Source organism: Berghia stephanieae, chromosome 6 (assembly GCF_034508935.2).
Source record: "Berghia stephanieae isolate SIO BIC M18660-M18661 chromosome 6, UCSD_Bste_1.3, whole genome shotgun sequence".
Taxonomy (NCBI): Eukaryota; Metazoa; Mollusca; class Gastropoda; order Nudibranchia; family Aeolidiidae; genus Berghia; species Berghia stephanieae.
Genome location: NC_088365.1, coordinates 50,216,095 through 50,236,520, shown reverse-complemented (window position 1 = coordinate 50,236,520; position 20,426 = coordinate 50,216,095). Strand labels below are relative to the sequence as shown.

The window sequence follows — 20,426 nt, the reverse complement described above, 5'->3', positions numbered from 1 at the left end:
GATCCTATAGGAAAAAGAAAACAAGAATCTTGGGAGCAGATAATGATATTAGAATATCGATTTTAATTTAGAAGAAAAGATTTATATATGATGCATATACTGACCATTTAGAACACTAGATTATTTGAATGGAATTGACACATTTCAATTTTGCGTTTACTATTTAACTCTCTCATTACTGATGATTTTCAATAATTTTCTAAACATGGCAGCCTTACCTAGCAGAAAAATTGATTATTTAACAGAAACAATCTCTCTACAAAACTACGTTATGTTATTATTAAGTAAACAATGATCATTTTGATGTAGATCTACAGAATAAATCTGAATAAGAAAAAAATGGTATATTGTGTCATAACAATTTTGACAATTTGGCTGTAGGTGGTAAGGAGAGGGTTAAAATATTTGCATTGTTTTATTAAACGTTTCTCGTGTCTTTGTTTTTCATTTAAATAAGGTGGATCTTTTGAATCGTTACTGTTTGAAAATAAATTGTGTTTGTAGATGTCTTTAATATGTTTGTACAGTTTTAAGAATATTGGATAAGTGTTTAGAAGATACACCAGTTTGAAACGGTCTCATTGTTGATCTGAATATGTGTGTGTGTGTGTGTGTATGTGTGAGTGTGTGTGTGTGTGAAAGAGAGAGAGAGAGGGAGAGAGAGGGAGAGAGAGAGAGAGAGAGAGAGAGAGAGAGAGAGAGAAGGAAGAGAGAGAGAACAGAAAAGAGAAAGAAGATATATATATATATATATATTATATATATATATATAGAGAGAGAGAGAGAGAGAGAGAGAGAGAGAGAGAGCGAGACAGAGAGAGAGAGAGATAGAGAGAGAGAGAGAGAGAGAGAGAGAGAGAGAGTTTGTGTGTTGATTCCATACATCTTGGCGAGTATTTTTCTTAAACGCACAAACACCATCAATGAAAAAGCTGAATTCAAGCATAATACACCCCCATTCCGCTATCCGTCCTATATAACCCGTCTGTCACTGTCCTTCCTCCCATTCTGAAAAACCCGGAGATGAGTCATTAATAATTAAATGGACAGACATCAACACTGTTGTACTCTTGAGAAAAACCCATATTTAAAAATTTGGCCAGAAAACTCGTCCTTCAAATATCGGTCGATTTAAATGACCCTCATCTTGGTAAAAACTCTCAAACCTGGGACTTCGGAAGTCCCAGGTTTGAGAGTTTTTACCAAGATGAGGGTCATTTAAATCGACCGATATTTGAAGGACGAGTTTTCTGGCCAAATTTTAAAAAAATATGGGTTTATTTTTCAGAGTATGACAGAACAGACAAATAATTGCCATCGACACGGTGACAATGCTGAAACTCACCCTGGGTCAAATGAGTAGGTCAGCGTTAATGGACATTGGTCACGCACGGAATGTTGTTACTGTACTAACTTTGAGCATAATGAGACTTACGACGACGGGTGCCTATGTATACTTATTTTCCAGGTCTGATAATCTAAATCGTTATGGTTTTTCATTGTTTTAACAGGAATATTTTCAAACCAAAACAATATTTTGTCCGTTAAAACTTGAGCTTGAGCTGTTATATAGAGCAATATCTACTAAACGTGATCAAAGCCCTTTACAAGGGGTCGTTGGCCAACAGCAACAGTCAACATGCAGGTCGTGACATGACGCCTGTTAGGCGATATTGCACATTTCGGACAGAGACAACGCTGTTAACGACCATATACTCATTTTACACCTGGGTATGGTGAGAGAAATCGATCCCGGGTGCAGTCGAGATTTTTTTCTGACCCCCCCCCCACCCCCTGTCCACCCAGTAATGATTGGGTAGCTGGGTCTGTTAGATCTGGCGGAAAGTACTTTGCGATAGACTAACGTCCTATCCAAAGGGTAACAAGCAATTTCTGTTGTCCGTTTCACGCTGAAAAAACCCCGGGATAAACACCGGCTCCATGGGCTTGGTGGCTCTGAATGACTACAAAATATAAAATTGTGGCGAACGTCCCATCACTTCCCCTCAGGAAAGTTGGTGCCTGAACCACTGGGTTTTTTCTGCCTTTTTTATATTAAATTAACTGAGAAACTGGTGTATAGTATTATGTCTCGAAGCTGTTTTATAGATATTCAGTTTAGTTCAATTTCCTAGATTAAGAACTTAAGGAGCAGGCACCTGTGCAAGGTAAAAATCTTAACCAGTGTGTATGAAAGGTTCCAGACAAAGCAAGATAGAAAAATACAAGAAGAAAAAAACCATCCCAAAAACATTAGTCGACCTCGACTGGGGATCGAACCTCAGACCTTCTGATTACTGTCTGAGCTTCAATCCCAAGTCGACGTCGAATGATTATTTGGGATGGTTTGTTTTTCTTTCTTATATTTTTCTTGCTTGCTTTGTCTGGCACTTTCCATACACACTTGTTCAAATCTTTATCTTTTCCTAGCTTACTTCGAACACATCTATGTCAGTTTGACCATAGAAGCAGCTTTTTATTCTCATAGCACTGAAAAAAAACAACATAAAGCTAGGATACAGTTCAAATTTCCGTATTCTGAAAAACACACTAAATCCTCAAAATTTTCAAACCTGGGACCTCCTCGACGTGCAATTTTTTGAGTGTTTTTGACAATAATTTGGTAATAATGATGATGATGATGATGATAATAATAATAATAATAATAATAATAATAATAATTATAATAATAATAATAATAATAATAATAATAATAACACTAATAACAATAATACTACTATATACTACTACTACTATATATACTACTACTACTACTACTATACTACTACTACTACTACTACTACTACTACTACTACTACTACTACTACTACTACTACTATACTACTACTACTACTACTACTACTACTACTATACTACTAATAATAATAATAATAATAATAATAATAATATAATAATAATAATAATATAATAATAATAATAATAATAATAATAATAATAATAATAATAATAATAATAATAATAATAATAATAATAATAATATAATAATAATAATAATAATAATAATAATAATAATAATAATAATAATAATAATAATATAATAATAATAATAATAATAATAATAATAATGTAGTAATAATAATAATAATAATAATAATAATAAAATAATAATAATAATAATAATAAATAATAATAATAATAGTAATAATAGTAATAATAATAACACCGTTCCACTCTTCAGAGCTAGATATTAATAATATTAATGACAACAATACTAGCTAACTCTAATTTTATTAACTCGATTGCCTTAATTGTAATGATATTTATTATTTTTAATTCTCATCTCCAGCATTTCGCTGACCTAGAAGAACACATCTTTACAATGGTGTTAGCCTTGACGCAAAATCCGAGCTGTTCATTGGTGGATTTTCAAAACATGGTGGTGATGTCACGACCCCGATTTCTCAATGCCTTAGCCAGCATTCCTGATACAGCAAGTCGAGGGGATCAAGTAGGATATTCTAATGCCAAGGTGAGTCATTCATCTGAAGTAGTCCTTCAGGGTGGGGTTCCCGACCTCCCATAGTGGGCAGGGAGGCCCTTACTGTGCCTTCTATCCCCCTATATCTGTTTTTCAACGTGCTTACTGTCTTTGTGCGGCTATGTGGTCTTCTGGTATGACACTCGCTTTCGGATCGGAAAGCCCTGGGTTCGAGCATCGCTTAGCGCATAGTTGAGTCCTTGGAAAATGCTCTATGCTCACATTCTCCCACCGTACTCATGTGTAAAATGAGCATTTGTCCGCCGTTAACAGCGTTGGCTCTGTCCGAAAAATTGTAATATAATCGCCTATAATCATGTCCTGTCCTACATGTTAGATGTTGCTGTTGACCAGGTACCCCCTGTAAAGCGCTTTGAGCACATCCAGTGGATTTTGCTCTTTATACAAGCTCAATTTTTTTTAAAATGTAGTTCTTCAGTTCTTCAGAGCCAGTAGGAGGCCCATGGTTCCAGAGTTTATCCCGGTTTCTTTAGCGTGAAACAGATAATAGCAATTGCTTGTTATCCTTTTGGATATGGCGCTAGTCTAACACAAAGTATTCTTTGTCAGAGGTAAAAGTACCAGCTACCCAATGCTCTGCTCGGTGGACTGGACAGGGAGGTCAGAAACTAACTGAACTTTCGAGATCCCTCATTTATATTAATTCAGTTTTTATATAGCGCAATAACCACTAAACGTACTCAAAGCGCTTTACAAAGGGTCCATGACCAACAGCAACACGTAACATGTAGAACGAAACACGACGCATCTTATTGCAATTTTTTTTTACCGACAGAGACAAAGCTGTCGACGACCAGGTACTCATTTTACACCTGAGTACGATGAGAGAATGTGAATAAAGAGCCTTTTCCAAGGACTCAACTATGCGCCGAGCGAGGCTCGAACCCAGGACCTTCCGATCTGAAAGCGAGTGGAATACCACTAGGCCACATTTATGTTCACAATCATGTGCTGCTTTGACTGTTAGTAAAAATGTTGATAGTCAGTTGTATCCATACGCCATTAAATAAGCAAATAAGTAAACAAGAAAGCATTTTTTAAAAATTATTAACAAACAGTAAATAGCATTTTACCCTTCCCTCCCCTTCCAAAAGAAGCCCCCCCTCTCCCCCCCCCCTCCAAAAACAAAAAAAAAAAAGAAAAAATTAAAATTCGAAGGATTCGATCCAACTACAGACATATGTTTTCTATCCCCGCAGATATTTGTTTTTGACCTTTTTTAAAAACTTGCTTAAAGAAAAGACATAATGGTTAACCTTACAATATTCTCTTCATTCACCTTCATCAAATATGCTTTATTTTCAATGTGAAAGGTACTCTTGTTCGTCACGTAGCTGTTACTGCCTGAGTTTAAGAGCTATTGAATTTCCCAGGGTTCAATGGGAGTCGGCCATGTTTTAGTTGAAGCGTATACAAATTACGAAAGGAAAACATGTCTCGTTGGGAACTTCCTTCAGGCTATTTGCCAAATGGCTCCACACAAAAATAGAGGAAATGATCAGAATAACAGTGGTAATATAATTTTACGTGAAAACTGTTTACCTGTTAAATGCCAAACTCTGCAAAAAACTATGTCTTTAAAAACTTGGCCTCAAAACTCGTCCTTCAAATATCTATCGATTTTAATGACTCTCGTCTTGGCAAAAGCTATCTTACTTGGGACTTCCGGAGGTTTTCTTTGAGATCCTAGGTTTGATAGTTTGTTTTTTTTTTGCCAAGGTGAGGGTCATTTAATCGACGGATATTTGATGGACGAGTTTTCTGGCCAAATTTTTAAATACGTGTTTTTCCAGAGTACGGACAGTGAACTGGTTAAAAAATAAATGTCTCACTGTAGACCAGAGTTTTACAGAGAACAGAAAAGTAAAATATGTAAATAATGCCGTTTACAGTAAATATTTCGATACATCGATTTTTATTATAATTATTATTATTATTATTATTATTATTATTATTATTATTATTATTATTATTATTATTATTATTATTATTATTATTATTATTATTATTATTTTTATTATTATTATTATTATTGTTATCATCATCATCATCATCAACCTCATGATCATCATCATCATCATCATCATCATCATCATCATCATCATTATTATTATTATTATTATTATTATTATTATTATTATTGATGATGATGATGATGATGATGATATTATTATTATTATTATTATTATTATTATTATTATTATTATTATTATTTATTATTATTATTATTATTATTATTATTATTATTATTATTATTATTATTATCTGACTAATAGTCCCAGGATATATATTTTCCATTCAGATCGATAATCGTTCCATTATCGATAATGATACATGATAATCGTGATCGTATATCTTTGCCATTTGTTTGGCATTGGAATTGATGATTGCATTGAGTGTTTTTATGAAATTAGAATGACAATATGGTCCTCATGTTATTTGACATTAAATAAGTTCTTAAATGTTGCTCGTTCTGTCAATTAGGTGTTTTGTCGGAATGAACTTAGTGAAGGAATGTTTCTTTGCTTGAGTTGAAGGCCCGTATAGCACCCCGGTTTCTATATCGTGACGTAAATATTGGGAACGTTTGCTTGCTATCCTTTTGATAGGACGCTAAGTACCTCAATTAAATCCGATTCACCCGTCATCATAAAAAGAGAAAACGTGATCATTTATACAGAGCAATATTCACTAAATGTGCTTTGCTTCGTACCCGAAAGGTACCGTGTTATATTACCCGCCGCTGAGCTGTGTGGCCTTGAGCAAGTCACCTCGCCCTAGCTCAATTGGCGGTGCTGTACTGCGGCTGACGCCAGGGTTATTCCAGTCTTCCCTTGGAATAGACCCTAAAGACAAATATCCTCTATAGGATGAATATGGGGAGTCTTTTTTGTTGTTGATATTTTGTTCTCTTTTTTTTTTTAAACTTACATTCAATTTTATTTATTACTTTTCGCTGTTTACTTCGAAGATCATTACTAATAATAATAAGCCAACTTGTACCCAAATCATGTTTGAGACCTCGAAAACAAAGCAATTATGAGGAGAGCGTGTTTGAATGGAGCAGAGGTCATCGGGTATAATCTGGGCAACACGTTTACATACGACATGGCGGGCTGACCTTACGTAGACAAGCAATAATTAAGAATTTATTACAAGCTTTGATGAGCACAGGATATTAAGTGCAATGACCGGTTGTGTCCACAGCTACTTATAATAGATAGAACTTGAAGTTGAGGCTTCTAGCATAAGCTTACTCTCTTAGACAAATACAACAATATAGACAACGACAATAACAACACCGACGACGACGACGACGACAATATCAATAACAATTGTTCGGCTATGTGGTCTTGTGGTATGACACTTGCTTTCTGATCGTGAGGTCCTGGGTTTGAGCCTCGCTCGGAGTATAGTTGAGTCCTTGGAAAAGGCTCTTTACTTTACTCACATTTTCTGACCATACTCAGGTGTAAAATGAGTACCTGACCGTTAACAGCGTTGTCTCTGTCGAAATGTATTATCGCCTGACAGGCGTCATGTCTCGTTCAACATGTTACGTGTTGGTGTTGGTCCGGGACCCTTTGTAAAGCGCTTTGAGCACGTTTAGTGGATATTGCACTGTATTGTACTGCTCTATTTGTTCGGCTATATTATATTTTTTCCAGACAGAGACAACGCTTTGTACGCGCAGGTAGGTACTAATTTTACATCTGAGTACGGTGAGAGAATGTGAGTGAATAGCCTGAACATTTCGGGCTCAAAATCCTTCTTCAGCCTACAAAATAAACAACAACAAACAAAAAAAATGAAAACATTTATAAATTACTTTAAAAAATGCTGACCGGCATAATACCGTTTTGAGAGGGCGGCCACATATTACAAAAATTCATATATGGATTATTTTGGATCATGATAACAACTTCCGATATTTAAAAAAAAAACCCTGCTTGATGACAAAACGTTTTTACAACAAAGTAAACGCTTGCCTACCGAGAAAACTTTGGTCCGGATCCAATTTTGAGGCGGGTTCAAGATAACTAAATTTAAAAATATAAATAAAATAAAATTTAAAAAATATAAGATAACATCTCCTTTATTCATCCCACAATAGGGGACATACTATTTGTCTAGGGTCTATTCCAAGGGAAGACTGGAATAACCCAAGCGTCAGCCGCAGTACAGTACAAGTTTATTAGTGTTATTTGATTACGGTAAATGATGTACCATGATATTGGGTATAATTTGTATATCGTATTTAATTAATTGAAACTGGGTGTGTTTTCCTGGTTCCTGGGGAAGGGTGGGCGGGGGAGGGGGGGGGGGTTGGGGGTTGTGCGAATGAGCGTCAGGGGGTTTGTCGGGGGGGGGGGGGGGGGGGATTCCGCACAAACTCTGGAAAAAGAAAATAGACCGGGGTCGGAAGTCTATTTGATACAACAGAGTAATAATAGCACGTCTAACAGGTAATGGTAGCGATCTATATTCATGTTTTTGTCCAACGTAGTCATCAACCACATGATTTGGAGCTGTACAACGATTGGACATTTCCCAATGCATCTATACACGCTGCTTTGTTTATAAAAGTTGTAAACATACCCACGAGTCATGCTGGGCAAAATGACCAATTGTGACGTTGGATATTTCTCAAACTGTGAACACTTTTCACTATGTAGGTCATTTTGAGCTTTAGGTGAGTTTAGTTCGAGTTCCACTGTGAGCGGTGCATGGTTGAGTCATTGAAAAAGGTTCTATACTAACATTTTCTCGTAGTGCTCAAGTGTAAAATGAGTACGTTGACAGCATTGTCTCTGTCTCTGTTGAAACAAAAGCAAGTATGTAACATCGCCTTTCAGGACTCATGTTCCGTTCTGCATGTTAAGTGTTTCTGTTAGCTTGGGACATATTTTAAAGCGCTTTAAGCACATTTATTGGATATACTGCCCTATAGTTATTTTTTTCCATCTATGTGCGGCTATGTGGTCTTGTGTATGGCATTCGCTTTCGGATCGGAAGGTCCTGGGTTCGAGCCTCGCTCGGCAAATAGTTGAGTCCTTGGAAACTACTCTTTACTCACATGCTTTCATCGTACTCAGGTGTAAAATAAGTACTTGGCCATTTACAGCGTTGTCTCTGTCAGGAAAAAAATTGTAACATTGCCTAATAATAGGCGTCATGTCACGTCTTACATGTCAAGTGTTGCTGTTGACCAGGAACCCCTTGTAAAGCGCTTTGAGCACGTTTAGTGATATTGCGCTATATAAAAGCTCAATTCAATTTATTTTGATTTATTTATTGCAGTCAATGCCAGCTCTAGAGTCAAACCTTGCCCAATGCCTCTACAACATCCGACAATCGGCAAACCCCAGCAGTGTGTCAACGTTGGTGCTAAGGCACTTGTCTGCCTTGAAGTGTGTCGTCCCTGAAGGCAGGACCAATGGTGGTAGAGAAAACAAGAAGAAGAGGAGAAAGAAGAAGAAAGAGTCCAGTGAGGTAGGCTGATAATTACGTCTAAAATGTTTTGTTTGTTTTTTATTTTATTTTTTTACAGTGATAGCTAATGGGTGTTTTTTTTGTTGTTTAGTTGTAAGTTTGCTTGTTTGTTGATAGTGATCGTGTTTGTGAGGCTATGTGGTCTTGTGGTATGACACTCGCCTTCGGATCGGAAGGTCCTGGGTTCGAGCCTCGCTCTGCATATATAGTTATGTCCTTGGATAAAGTCTCTTTACTCACATTATCTTACCATACTCAGGTGTAAAATGAGTACCTGACCATTAGGTAATAGCGTTGTCTCTGTCGGAAAAAAAAAATTGCAATATCGCCTAACAGGCGTCATGTCTCGTTCTACATGTTACGTGATGCTGTTGGTCAGGGACAGCTTGTAAAGCGTTTTGAGCATGTTTAGTGGATATTGCGTTATATAAAAGCTCAAGTTTTTAAAAATCGGTTTTGTTATAGTTGTTTTATGGATTGGTTTGAGAGTGGGTGTTATGTTAAAGTCTTCAAAATAACTGTTGATAACAGTATCTATTATAAAAAGAAATGTTACGGTTATCATCATCATCATCATCATCATCATCATCATCATCATCATCATCATCATCATCATCATCATCATCACCAGCGACATTATCATCACCATCATCAATATCATCATCATCATCATCATCATCATCAACATGACCACCATCATCACCATCACCATCATCAATATCATCATCATTATTATCATCATCATGATCACCCACTAATACTAATATAATTTAACACCACGGGGCATCACTTTCCCACGCTCTTTTCATACTTCATTCACAATCCGATCAATGCAACAAAGGAACGTAAGTCCTAAGCCACACTTTTGACTTGAAAGTATTATTGAGTTACGCCCCTTTGATTTTCCTTCTTGCACTGGTTCGTCGCACACAAGAACACTAATGGAGTCCCTCGACTTTACTCACATTAAGCCTATCCTAAACGACACACTCGAACACACACACACACACAGACACACTCACTCACACACACACAAAGAAACGCACTCAAGCATTCTGTCAGACTTGTGTACTATTTTTTTTATTTATTTTTTTTTTGACAATAAGAACAACGTAATGAACCAGTTATAATATTCCCTACTGTGGAAAAATTCGTATTTCAAAATTTGGTCACAAAACTGGTTCATATATCGATCGGAATTTAAAGGCCGAATGAGGGAACTGTTGTGGAAGGTGAGAAAGGGAAGAATAGTGTAATAGATACCATCAGAAAGAGGCAGTTACGGTTTCCTGGGCGGGACATGCGTGGAGAAGAGTCGGAATAGAACATTTTATAACATCTGGGATGATCGAAGGGAAGAGATCTAGAGGAAGACAGAGAATGGCATATTTAAATAACATAAGAATGGCCAAAAGTGAATTTAAAAGCAACGCAACTTCATGCGCACCGCAGAGGATCGTATGACATATTTAAATAACCTAAGAATGGCCAAAAGTGATTTTTTAAAAATCAACGCGCAGAATTCATGCTCATCGCAGAGGATCGTGATATGTGGAGACATCTGACCGGCAACGTACTCAAGAGTACAAGAAATGAAATGAGTAGGAAAGTGCCAGAAGACAGTAGGGAATAAAAATTTCGCGGCGGCGAAGCGGGCTCGAACCCTCGACCTTACTGGTACGACAACTCCGCCTGCTCCACTCACTCTTCTCAAGAGTACAAGCCACAATGTTTGATGATTTGAGGAAAAGTGAGCGGAGCAGGCACTTATGTTGATAACAACAAGGGATGAAGTCAGTAGAAATCACTCCCTCTATCTCTCTATATCTATGTATCTCTCTCTCTCTCTCTCTCTCTCTCTCTCTCTCCCTCTCTTTCTCTCTCTTTCTTACACACACACACATACACACTCACGCATACAAAGACACAAACCAATCAAGCACTTTACCTACTTCTGCAATCACTCCCTCTATCCCTCTATATCTATCTATCTATCTATGTATCTCTCTCTCTCTCTCTCTCTCTCTCTCTCTCTCTCTCTCTCTTTCCTACACACACACACACACACACACGCACGCACACAAAGACACACTAATCAAGCACTTTACCTACTTCTGCAATCACTTCCTCTATCTCTCTATATCTATCTATCTATCTATCTATCTATGTATCTCTCTCTCCCTCTCTCTCTCTCTCTCTCTCTCTCTCTCTCTCTCTCTCTTTCTTACACACACACACACACACACATACACACACATTCACACAAAGACACAAACCAATCAAGAACTTTACCTACTTCTGCAATCACTCCCTCTATCCCTCTATATCTATCTATCTATCTATGTATCTCTCTCTCTCTCTCTCTCTCTCTCTCTCGTTCTTACACACACAGACACACACACACGCACGCACACAAAGACACACTAATCAATCAAGCACTTTACTTACCCATGCAATCAGTGTCGGTAACCGCACGTCATTAATAATTTCCACGACCTTGACACATGCACACAGCCCGGGTCTTCACTAATTCAAGCCCCCTAATAAAATCATTCTAACCGTGCTCGCTGTTCTAGAGGCCAGACCTCCCTAAAATTGCATCGCATCGCATCTATCTGCTGTTTCCTCCCAAAATCGACTTTCCGCATTCGTCACGAATGAATAGATGAGTGACCTAGGTAAAAAAAAAACCCCCAAAAAACTAAGGTTGAGCTTTTATATAGTGCAAAATATCCTGCCTGTTCTAGAGGGTAGAACTCGCTAAAATTGCATCGCATCGCATCTGTCTGCTGTTTCCTCCCAAAATCGACTTTCCGCATTCGTCACGATTGAATAGATGAGTAACCTTGGTAAAATAAAGCCCCCACAAAAACTAAGGTTGAGCTTTTATATAGCGCAAAATATCCACTAAACGTGCTCAAAGCGTTTTACAAAGGGTCGCTGACCAATAGAAACACGTAACATTTAGAATGAGACACGACGCGCCTGATGGGTGGTAATACATTTGTGTCCGACAGAGACAACGCTGTTAACTCATTTTACACCTGAGTACGATGAGAGCATAATAATGTGAGTAAAGATTTTTTTCGAAGGATTAACTCAACTATGCGCCGACGAGGCTCGAACCCAGGACCTTCCGATTCGGAAGCGAGTGTCATACCATAAGACCACGTTGCCGCATAGAATAGATCAGTGGCTTGTTACCTAGGTGAAATAAAAAAAAAAAAACAAAAAAAAAAACGTGGTATTTGTGAAACATCGCTTTAAAATGGTATTATATAGAAGGAATGTAATTGACGCCACTCAGCCCCGTGTTACTGTTTTTAGACATAGATTTTAAAGATTAGTTCTCATTCTTTTTCTTCAAGTACCAGGTCTGTGTCAGACATCGGTGATCATGGTACGCCATTCATCTCTCTGAAAGTCTGTGCCAGACATCCGTGATCATGGTACGCCATTCATCTGTCTGAAAGTCTGTGCCAGACATCGGTGATCATGGTACGCCATTCATCTCTGAAAGTCTGTGCCAGACATCGGTGATCATGGTACGCCATTCATCTCTCTGATCAGATAACCTCAGAAAATTAATATTACTCTTCTCTTTCTTTGTCACCCAGCTGTTCAAATTATTCTCTTCTATTTAAACTTTACTCTTTTTACCTTCTATCTTTACTGTGAGAGCAAGATGTTCAATACATTAAGTCGATTTAGGTGTTAAAAAATTGTATTCGTCTCATTAGTTCTCATTAAATTATATAAATAAGACGATAAACGTTCAAGCTTACACATAGCTTCTTGTGTCGGCAGTGTTATATCCGGCTGGCAGGCGTTGTGAGTTTTACCCAAACACGTAGCATCAATAGGTAAGAACGCTTTAGAATCGCATCCTTCCCAACATCTACCACCTCCCTCCAAGTCACACATGAATAGGTCAGTGACTCGTTACCTAGGGGGGGGGGGGGTGGACACCGAAACCATTGCATTTGTCTTAAAATAGTATAATATTAGAGATAAAAAGAAATCAATTTAATAGAAAAGTGCCAGACGATTATAGAAGGAACGAAGCTGACGTAACTCAGTTCTTTATAATTGTTTTTAGCCATCCAATTTTATTAATAGTTGAGTCCCCGGAAACGACTCTTTACTCACATTCGCTCACCGTACTCAGGTGTAAAATGAGTACTACCAAGCCATTAACAGCGTTGTCTCTGTCGGGGAAAAAAATGTAATATCGCCTAACAGGCTTCATTTCTCGTTCTACAAGTTCCTTTTTGCTGTTGGTCAGAGGCTCCTTGTAAAGCTCTTTTGAATAACGAAAGGGTGAAAATGGAGAGGCTTCGTATGGGAACAAAACAGACAATAGACGTCTCGGGTACAAACCCTTCGTCAGCATAACAATACACAAAATTAGCGTGGAAAACAAATTTTTAAAAATGCAAAATAACTCGATCGTCTGTACTCAATGGACGTTGCACAGGCAGCCCCTATCGGTTTCTAATGCTCTTTGAGCACGTTAAGTGCATATTGCGCTGTATAAAAGCTCATTTAAAAAAATATGAAACTGATTTGAGACAATGGACCACAACTTTTTAGCTCTAAGTCTATCGTTAAATATTTTTTTTAGAATACTGATTTGAGACAATGACCACAACTTTTTAACTCTAAGTCTATCGTTAAATATTTTTTATAATACTGAATTGAGACAATGGACTCGACTTTTTAGCTCAAGTCTATTGTGAATCACTTTCATAGATTTTTAAAATTTGTTTTTGTATCTGGAGTCAATGATGTGTGATAGCCAATTAACATTTAATTCACCGCAGTGTTTTTTATGAACTCGCCCTTTTCACTCATCGATTCATTAAAAGTATTGATCCGTTGATTGAAACCTTCGGTCGGCTACGGTGTTATTCATTCATTCATCCATTCATGTATGTATTCATTCCCTCTTTCTATCTCTTCCATTCTTCCATTATTCTTTTATTTATTTACTTTCTCTTTTATTTATTAATCAATTCATTAAATTTTTATTATTTTTATTTATTTATATTTATTTTTTTATTTATGTATTTATTCATTTATTTATTCATATATTTATTTATTTATTTATTTATTTATTTATTTATTTATTTATTTATTTATTTATGCATTTATCCATTCATTCATTAATCTTTATATCGATTTATTTAGTCATTCATTTATTTATTTATTTATTTATTCTTTAATTTATCATTTATCTTTCATTTATTAATTTATTAATTCATCCATCCTTAAGTTCATTCAGTCATTCATTCATTTATTTATCAATTAATTCATTAATTAATCTATTATTTATCAACTCATTTAACTTCTTTATTCAAACATTTATGAATTCATTATTTTATTCATTCGTTTGTTAATTCATTCATTCGTATTTTTAATTATGCATTCATTCATTCGTTCATTCATTCATTCACCTATTAATTAAGTCATTCATTCATTCATTCATTCATTCATTCATTCATTCATTCATTCATTCATTCGTCTATTCAATAACCATTCATTCATTCATTTGTTTAGTGTGTTTTTACTCTGCCATTCATCTAGCTAGAACGTTATTAATTTATCATCTTCCGCACCAATTTGACTCATTCGTTATTTGAGTTTATTCTCTCTCTTTTTTTAATGTGAAGACTTTGTAACCCCTTTCGACATTTTCCCTTTGTGTTATGTTGAAAAAGTTAAGACCTATGAAAGCAAATTTGCATAAAATGGGCACACATTATGTGTCCAAGCTTCTTCAAACGGAGTACTCTTCAACAGTCGTAATGTCACTTCCTTCATAATGACGCATGGTAACTTAGTAACACTGGCTCTAAACCATCGGAACAATGGCGGACGCCCGTATGAAATATTTCTCCGGCGAGCATAAAGGGTATCCAGAGGGGAACAAAACACATACATTTGATCATGTTTTGACTTTTACACATTCTGATCACAAGACATATGAAAAGTTCTAGCCAGCATGAAAAATAAAAAGTAATGATTTTCTTTGTTTAGCACCAAGATGGCCAACGTTGCCGGGCGGCGTGACATCAGACTATTGAATCGTATTAAATATGAGGATGAGCCGAGAGTAGAGAATTCTATTTTAAACTTAAACTTTTTTAGCTTTGTAAGTAGTCCCAAGACAACAGCCAGCGACACGTAACACGAAGGGCGAGACATTAAGACATAATAGGGAATGAGATTAGCGGAAGAGTAGCGTCCCTTGATTGGACGTCACCCATAGTCCGTGACGTCACCGGCGGAAAAGTTATTAGAGAGAGAACGTCATGTTGGTTGTGCGCATTCGTATCTCGTCCTCGCGGAAGAAGCGATTTTTAATAATCAATTCTTACGTGTTAATCTGTCACAAAACTGGAGTTAGAATACACACACTAGTTTAAACAATTTTTTAAAAAACACAACACAAATCAAGGCCCATAATGATAAAGTTTCAAAGCGATACATATTCTATTCCATCGTAAATCAACCTCTCTGGTGATGAAAAAAACAACAACATTTCTTACGTGTTAATTTGTGATTATTAAAAAAAAAAACAAAAAAAAAAAAAGTAAAAATAAAAAACAAACAAAATGATCATAATGGTAGTTTCAAAAGATACATATTATTCTGTTTAATCGTAAATCAACCTCCGTGGTGATTTTGATAAATCAAATCTTACTTGTTGATCTGTCACACACAAAAAATGATTTATTTACACATACTAGTTTAGACAAAGTAAAAAAAAAAAAACAAATAAAAAAACACAACACAAATCACGGCCCATAATGATACAATTTCAACCCGATGTCCATATTCTATTTCAGTGTAAATCAACCTCCTCTTTGTCCTTGTTATCTCTATGAACTAACGCAAACTCAAACTCTTATCGTATGAAAACAATCAACAATCACCAAGAAGGATAATATTATCATTTCAAAGGATCAGAGCGGTAAACAAATACAAATACGGATAAATAAAACGGTTATTCTTTTTTTTTTTTTTTTTTTGCTTTATTTTTATTTATTATCAAAGCGGGTCGTTTTAACCCAACACTCCACTTTACTGCCGTACGCTGAAGAAAACACATTTTTAACAATTTTGGCCAGAAAACGTGTCCTTCAAATATTGATTGGTTATAGCGACATTCACCTTGCCAAACGCTCTCAAACCTAGGACCTCAATGAAGTCCTCCAGAAGTCCCAGGTTTTAGAGTTTTTGAAAAGATGAGGATCAGTTTAATCGATTGATTTTTAAAGGACGAGTTTTCTGGTCAAATCTTTAACAATAACTTTTTATCAGAGTACTTCAAACTATAATTTGGTTAGATTCAATATTTCTCGTGAGGGGTTAGATAAACTGAAGATCATATATTATATGATATAAATCAATTGCATTGTAAGAATCAAATGTGAAATATGAGGTGTGAAGCTTGGAAATGTGAAATACAATGATGCCGTTGGAAAATACTTTAGCTCCAGTTTATTACTGTCATTACAATGAGATTATTGATGCCATGCGTTAAGGTGAAATATTGATATCATCCACCAGTTATATATTATAACGTACCAACACACAACAATATGTGTGACCATGAGCGTTTATAGTCTGATTGATATAATTTAGTGATAAGTAATCATCAAAATGGTTGTCTAAAAACAATAACAATTAGCTGAGTGACGTCAATTTCGTTCCGTCTATAATGAATATTGCTTAGTCGATGTGAAGGCTTCCATTCACTCATGAACGCTGTACCCGCTGGTCTATCAAGACTATAAATTTTGGAATACAATACGGTCTAAAAACAGGACCTCTATTGAAAATTTCAGAAAAGTTTGAGAACCGATGCTGTTACCATCACTAACTTGCGATGCATGTTTTTATGTGTATAATTGATCTTAGTTAATGTTGATAAAGGGGAAAATCGAAGCGCCCACGTCATTTCTCGTCTCCAATATAATAATATTTTTTTAAAAATTAAAGTAAATATCGTACCTGATCATCGGTTTCGGCTACAATGAGATAAGCTTGCTTTTAAATTTACAGATCAAATTATGTCAATAGAAAGGGCGGAATGGAATAAATGTTTAATGATCATTGTGGATAAATTTGTCATACACGTCTACACATGCATACAAACATTCACAAACACACACAAGCATCAACACACGTATGAAACACACGAAAATAGAGAGAGAGAGAGAGAGAGAGAGAGAGAGAGAGAGAGAGAGAGAGAGAGATTAAGTGATTGAGTGACTTTCCGCCAGTTCTAAGTATAATCCATCTTACCAATCACAAATTTGCAACATACGAGGAAATGAGTATAAAAACCCGTTAAGTCGCAGTCTCATTGTTCAGTGAAAACTGACATTTTTGTCATTAAGTTAGTAAGCGGCTTAAAGAGGAAAATTAACGTCTTTTTTCTTGTGTGCCTCATAGATTTTGAAACTCCAACTTTTCTTAGTTGATTCTGAGGTACGACTATAATATGGTCTAGTGGTATGGCCCTCACTCGCATCGGATCGAAATGTCCTTGTTTCGAGTTCCGCTCTGATCGGCGCATCGTTATTGAGTCCTTGGAAAAGGCTCTTTACTCATATTATTCTCTCTTTTGAATTGGGTTATCAGAACTGCATGCAAATAAGTGCACGTCGGTGCCATACGATCTAAAAGAAACGGGTGCAGAGAAAAAAGAATATCAACTAAATTTGTGAAATTAAATCTAGATCTAATCTAATCAAAATGTCATTTCATATAAAGTAATGATATGTTATGATCGAAAAAAAAAAACAACAAAAAACAACATGCATGCATACACGCGCGTGCTAATCCATAAAATGTATCCCGTACACGCAGTTTCTATCTGCCTATGTTTTGAAATATTCCTACGCGCTATAATGCCTTTCTTTTGAAATATTCCTACGCGCTATAATGCCTTTGTTTTGAAATATTCCTATCCTAGGCGTTATTTCAACGTTGCACCGTGCCATGACGTCTAGGAAGAATTCTTGCCTTTCCTTGTAACTTTTAGTTTGCTATATTTTTTTTTTTTTGTTTTCTGTTGTTTCCTTTCTTTTTTTTCCTTTTTTTTTGGGGGGGGGGGGGGGGTATTATCTTTTATTTGGACCTAATAAATAACCTTGCTTTTTTTATTGTTTATTGTTTATTGCTTTAGGTCTCTTCCAACACAAATGAGGTTATATGAGAGACCGCTGAAACAAAAAAACAAGCAATCTAACAAAAATAGTACAAATGTAAATCAAAATCATAACCTAAAGATATAAGCTAAATTATAAATAACCAAGAACAAACAGGCAGAAGATTTACAGAAAAAAAAATATCCCCTGTCAAAAATACAATCACAAACCAAAGAAGCAGGATAGGCTAGTAAAGAGAAGAAGAAACGACATCACTATCGGATCGTACATCCATGCGAACATCATAGGTATATGATTCAAGGGTGATGCTCCCATCCAACCACCCGCTAACCTTGCTTTGAAAGACTGTTTTGGTCTTAGGTTATGGAATATTCCTAGGCGTTATTTCAAACGTCGCACCGGAATTCATGCCTTTCTTTGTAAGGTTTGTTTTGTTTTATATTTTGTTTTCTTTTGTTGTTTTTTTTTTGGTTTTATTCGTTGTTTTTTGTCGTTGTTTTTTGGGTGTTTTTTTTTTTGTTTTGTTTTGTTTTTGTTGTTTTATACTGGGGAGGGGGGGAGCGTGGGTATTTTCTTTCTTTGGAACTAAATAACCTTGCTTTGAAAGACTGGTTTTGGTCATGGGTTTGTGAAAAGTGTTTACAAGCTGAAACTATAAAGTTGTGTCTTTAGAAAATAGAATACGTACATAACTGATAGCCTGACAAATAACTGGCTTATGTTATCTCAGAAAGGTCTTATGCTATTGTAATATAACAATGTAGTCGATATTTTCCAAGAGGAGCATAACACTCATAGCGCCATAACTTGGTAGCTGACAAACGGGTTTATGTTCCCTCAGAAAGATTTAATCCTATCACTGTAACGTAATACTAACATCGATGTTTTCCAAGAGCAGCATTGGACACCCATAACGCCCGCATGCGAATCCCATCCATTGCCAGCAAGAGACCTGCACTTAATTACAGGTCTTATAACCTAATAATACCTTATGGGCATATTTTTGTAATGGAAATCTCCCCCCCCCCCCCCCCAAAAAAAAAAATGACACAAAATATTGTCCATTACAACAATGTTAAACTAGGATTCGGATGTCATACCTGCATTTATGTACACGTCGCCAGCAAGTCAATTCAAGCGTCTCAGAAATGAACTGAAACGCCCAATTTTTAAATGACGCTAGGTGACCCGCAATCTCAAAACGGTGTTATAGTGCGGCTATGTGGTTTAGTGGTATGACACTCGCTTTCGGATCGGAAGTTCTTGGATTCGAGCCTCGCTCGGCGCATAGTTGAGCCCTTGGAAAAGACTCTTTATTCAAATTCTCTCACCGCACTCAGGTGTAAAATGAGTACCTGGACATTAACAGCGTTGTCTCTGTCCGAAAAAAAATTGTAATTTCGCCTAACAGGCGTCATCTCCCGTCCTAAATGTTAAGTGTTGGCCGAATTGTTGAGGCATTGCACTGTGACCCGGAAGGTCTCGGGTTCGAGCCTAGCTTCAGGCACTTTCATTCTTTTTCCTTGGGCAAGATTATTAACTCCGAATTTTCTACTTGGACAACATGAGTGATTCCTGTTGACATCAGACATCTTGTTTGATGAATTATCTATATTCCTTCTTGGAATGAGTAGGCGACAATATTTTATGATGTCGTGGCGAAAGGGCATGAAGATTTTTAAACAAATAAAATCTGATGTTTTATATTTCTGGCCATTTCTTCTATAAAGTCACTTTTCGGCATCTGGCTCAGTTGGACAAAATACCGTTTGAGAATATGGGTTATATATGCACAATCAACCAATGATTGTGAAGGTCTGTATTTGGAGATCTATAGTTTCATTAATTCTTTAAAAGCATTTCCCACATTGCGGTAACTAATCTTCTTCTATCGTTTAGTTTATTAAAAAATAATATAAATAAAAAAATAATATTCCCTTTATTCATCCCCAAGGGGAAATTTACCTTTAGGGTCTATTCAAAGGGAAGACTGGAATAATCCAGGCGTCCGCCGCAGTGCATCGCCGCAAAGTGAGCTCGGGCGAGGTGACTTGCCCAAGGCCATACAACGAGGCGGGTAGTCGAACTCAGTACCTGTTGGGTACAAACAGAGACCGTACTACTGAGCCACGTTGGAAATTTATATGTAACAAATAATGTGCAAACGTGTTTCAGTTTGTTTTTTGTTTTTTTGTTTTTTTTGTTTTTTGTTTTTGTTTTTTTTTTTTTTT

The 20,426-nt window shown here is 36.3% G+C and overlaps 1 protein-coding gene across 2 annotated transcripts in view; it reads left to right on the top strand.

Moving 5' to 3' along the window:
- LOC144975201 (uncharacterized) overlaps positions 1-20,426 on the top strand; it is a 181,931-nt gene that overhangs the window by 77,042 nt on the left and 84,463 nt on the right. For both annotated transcript variants that reach the window (XM_078919037.1, XM_078919038.1), the window contains exons 3-4: positions 3,308-3,490; positions 8,822-9,013. In XM_078919037.1, the coding sequence (XP_078775163.1) occupies positions 3,308-3,490; positions 8,822-9,013 (375 nt within the window). The remainder of the gene's footprint in view (positions 1-3,307; positions 3,491-8,821; positions 9,014-20,426) is intronic.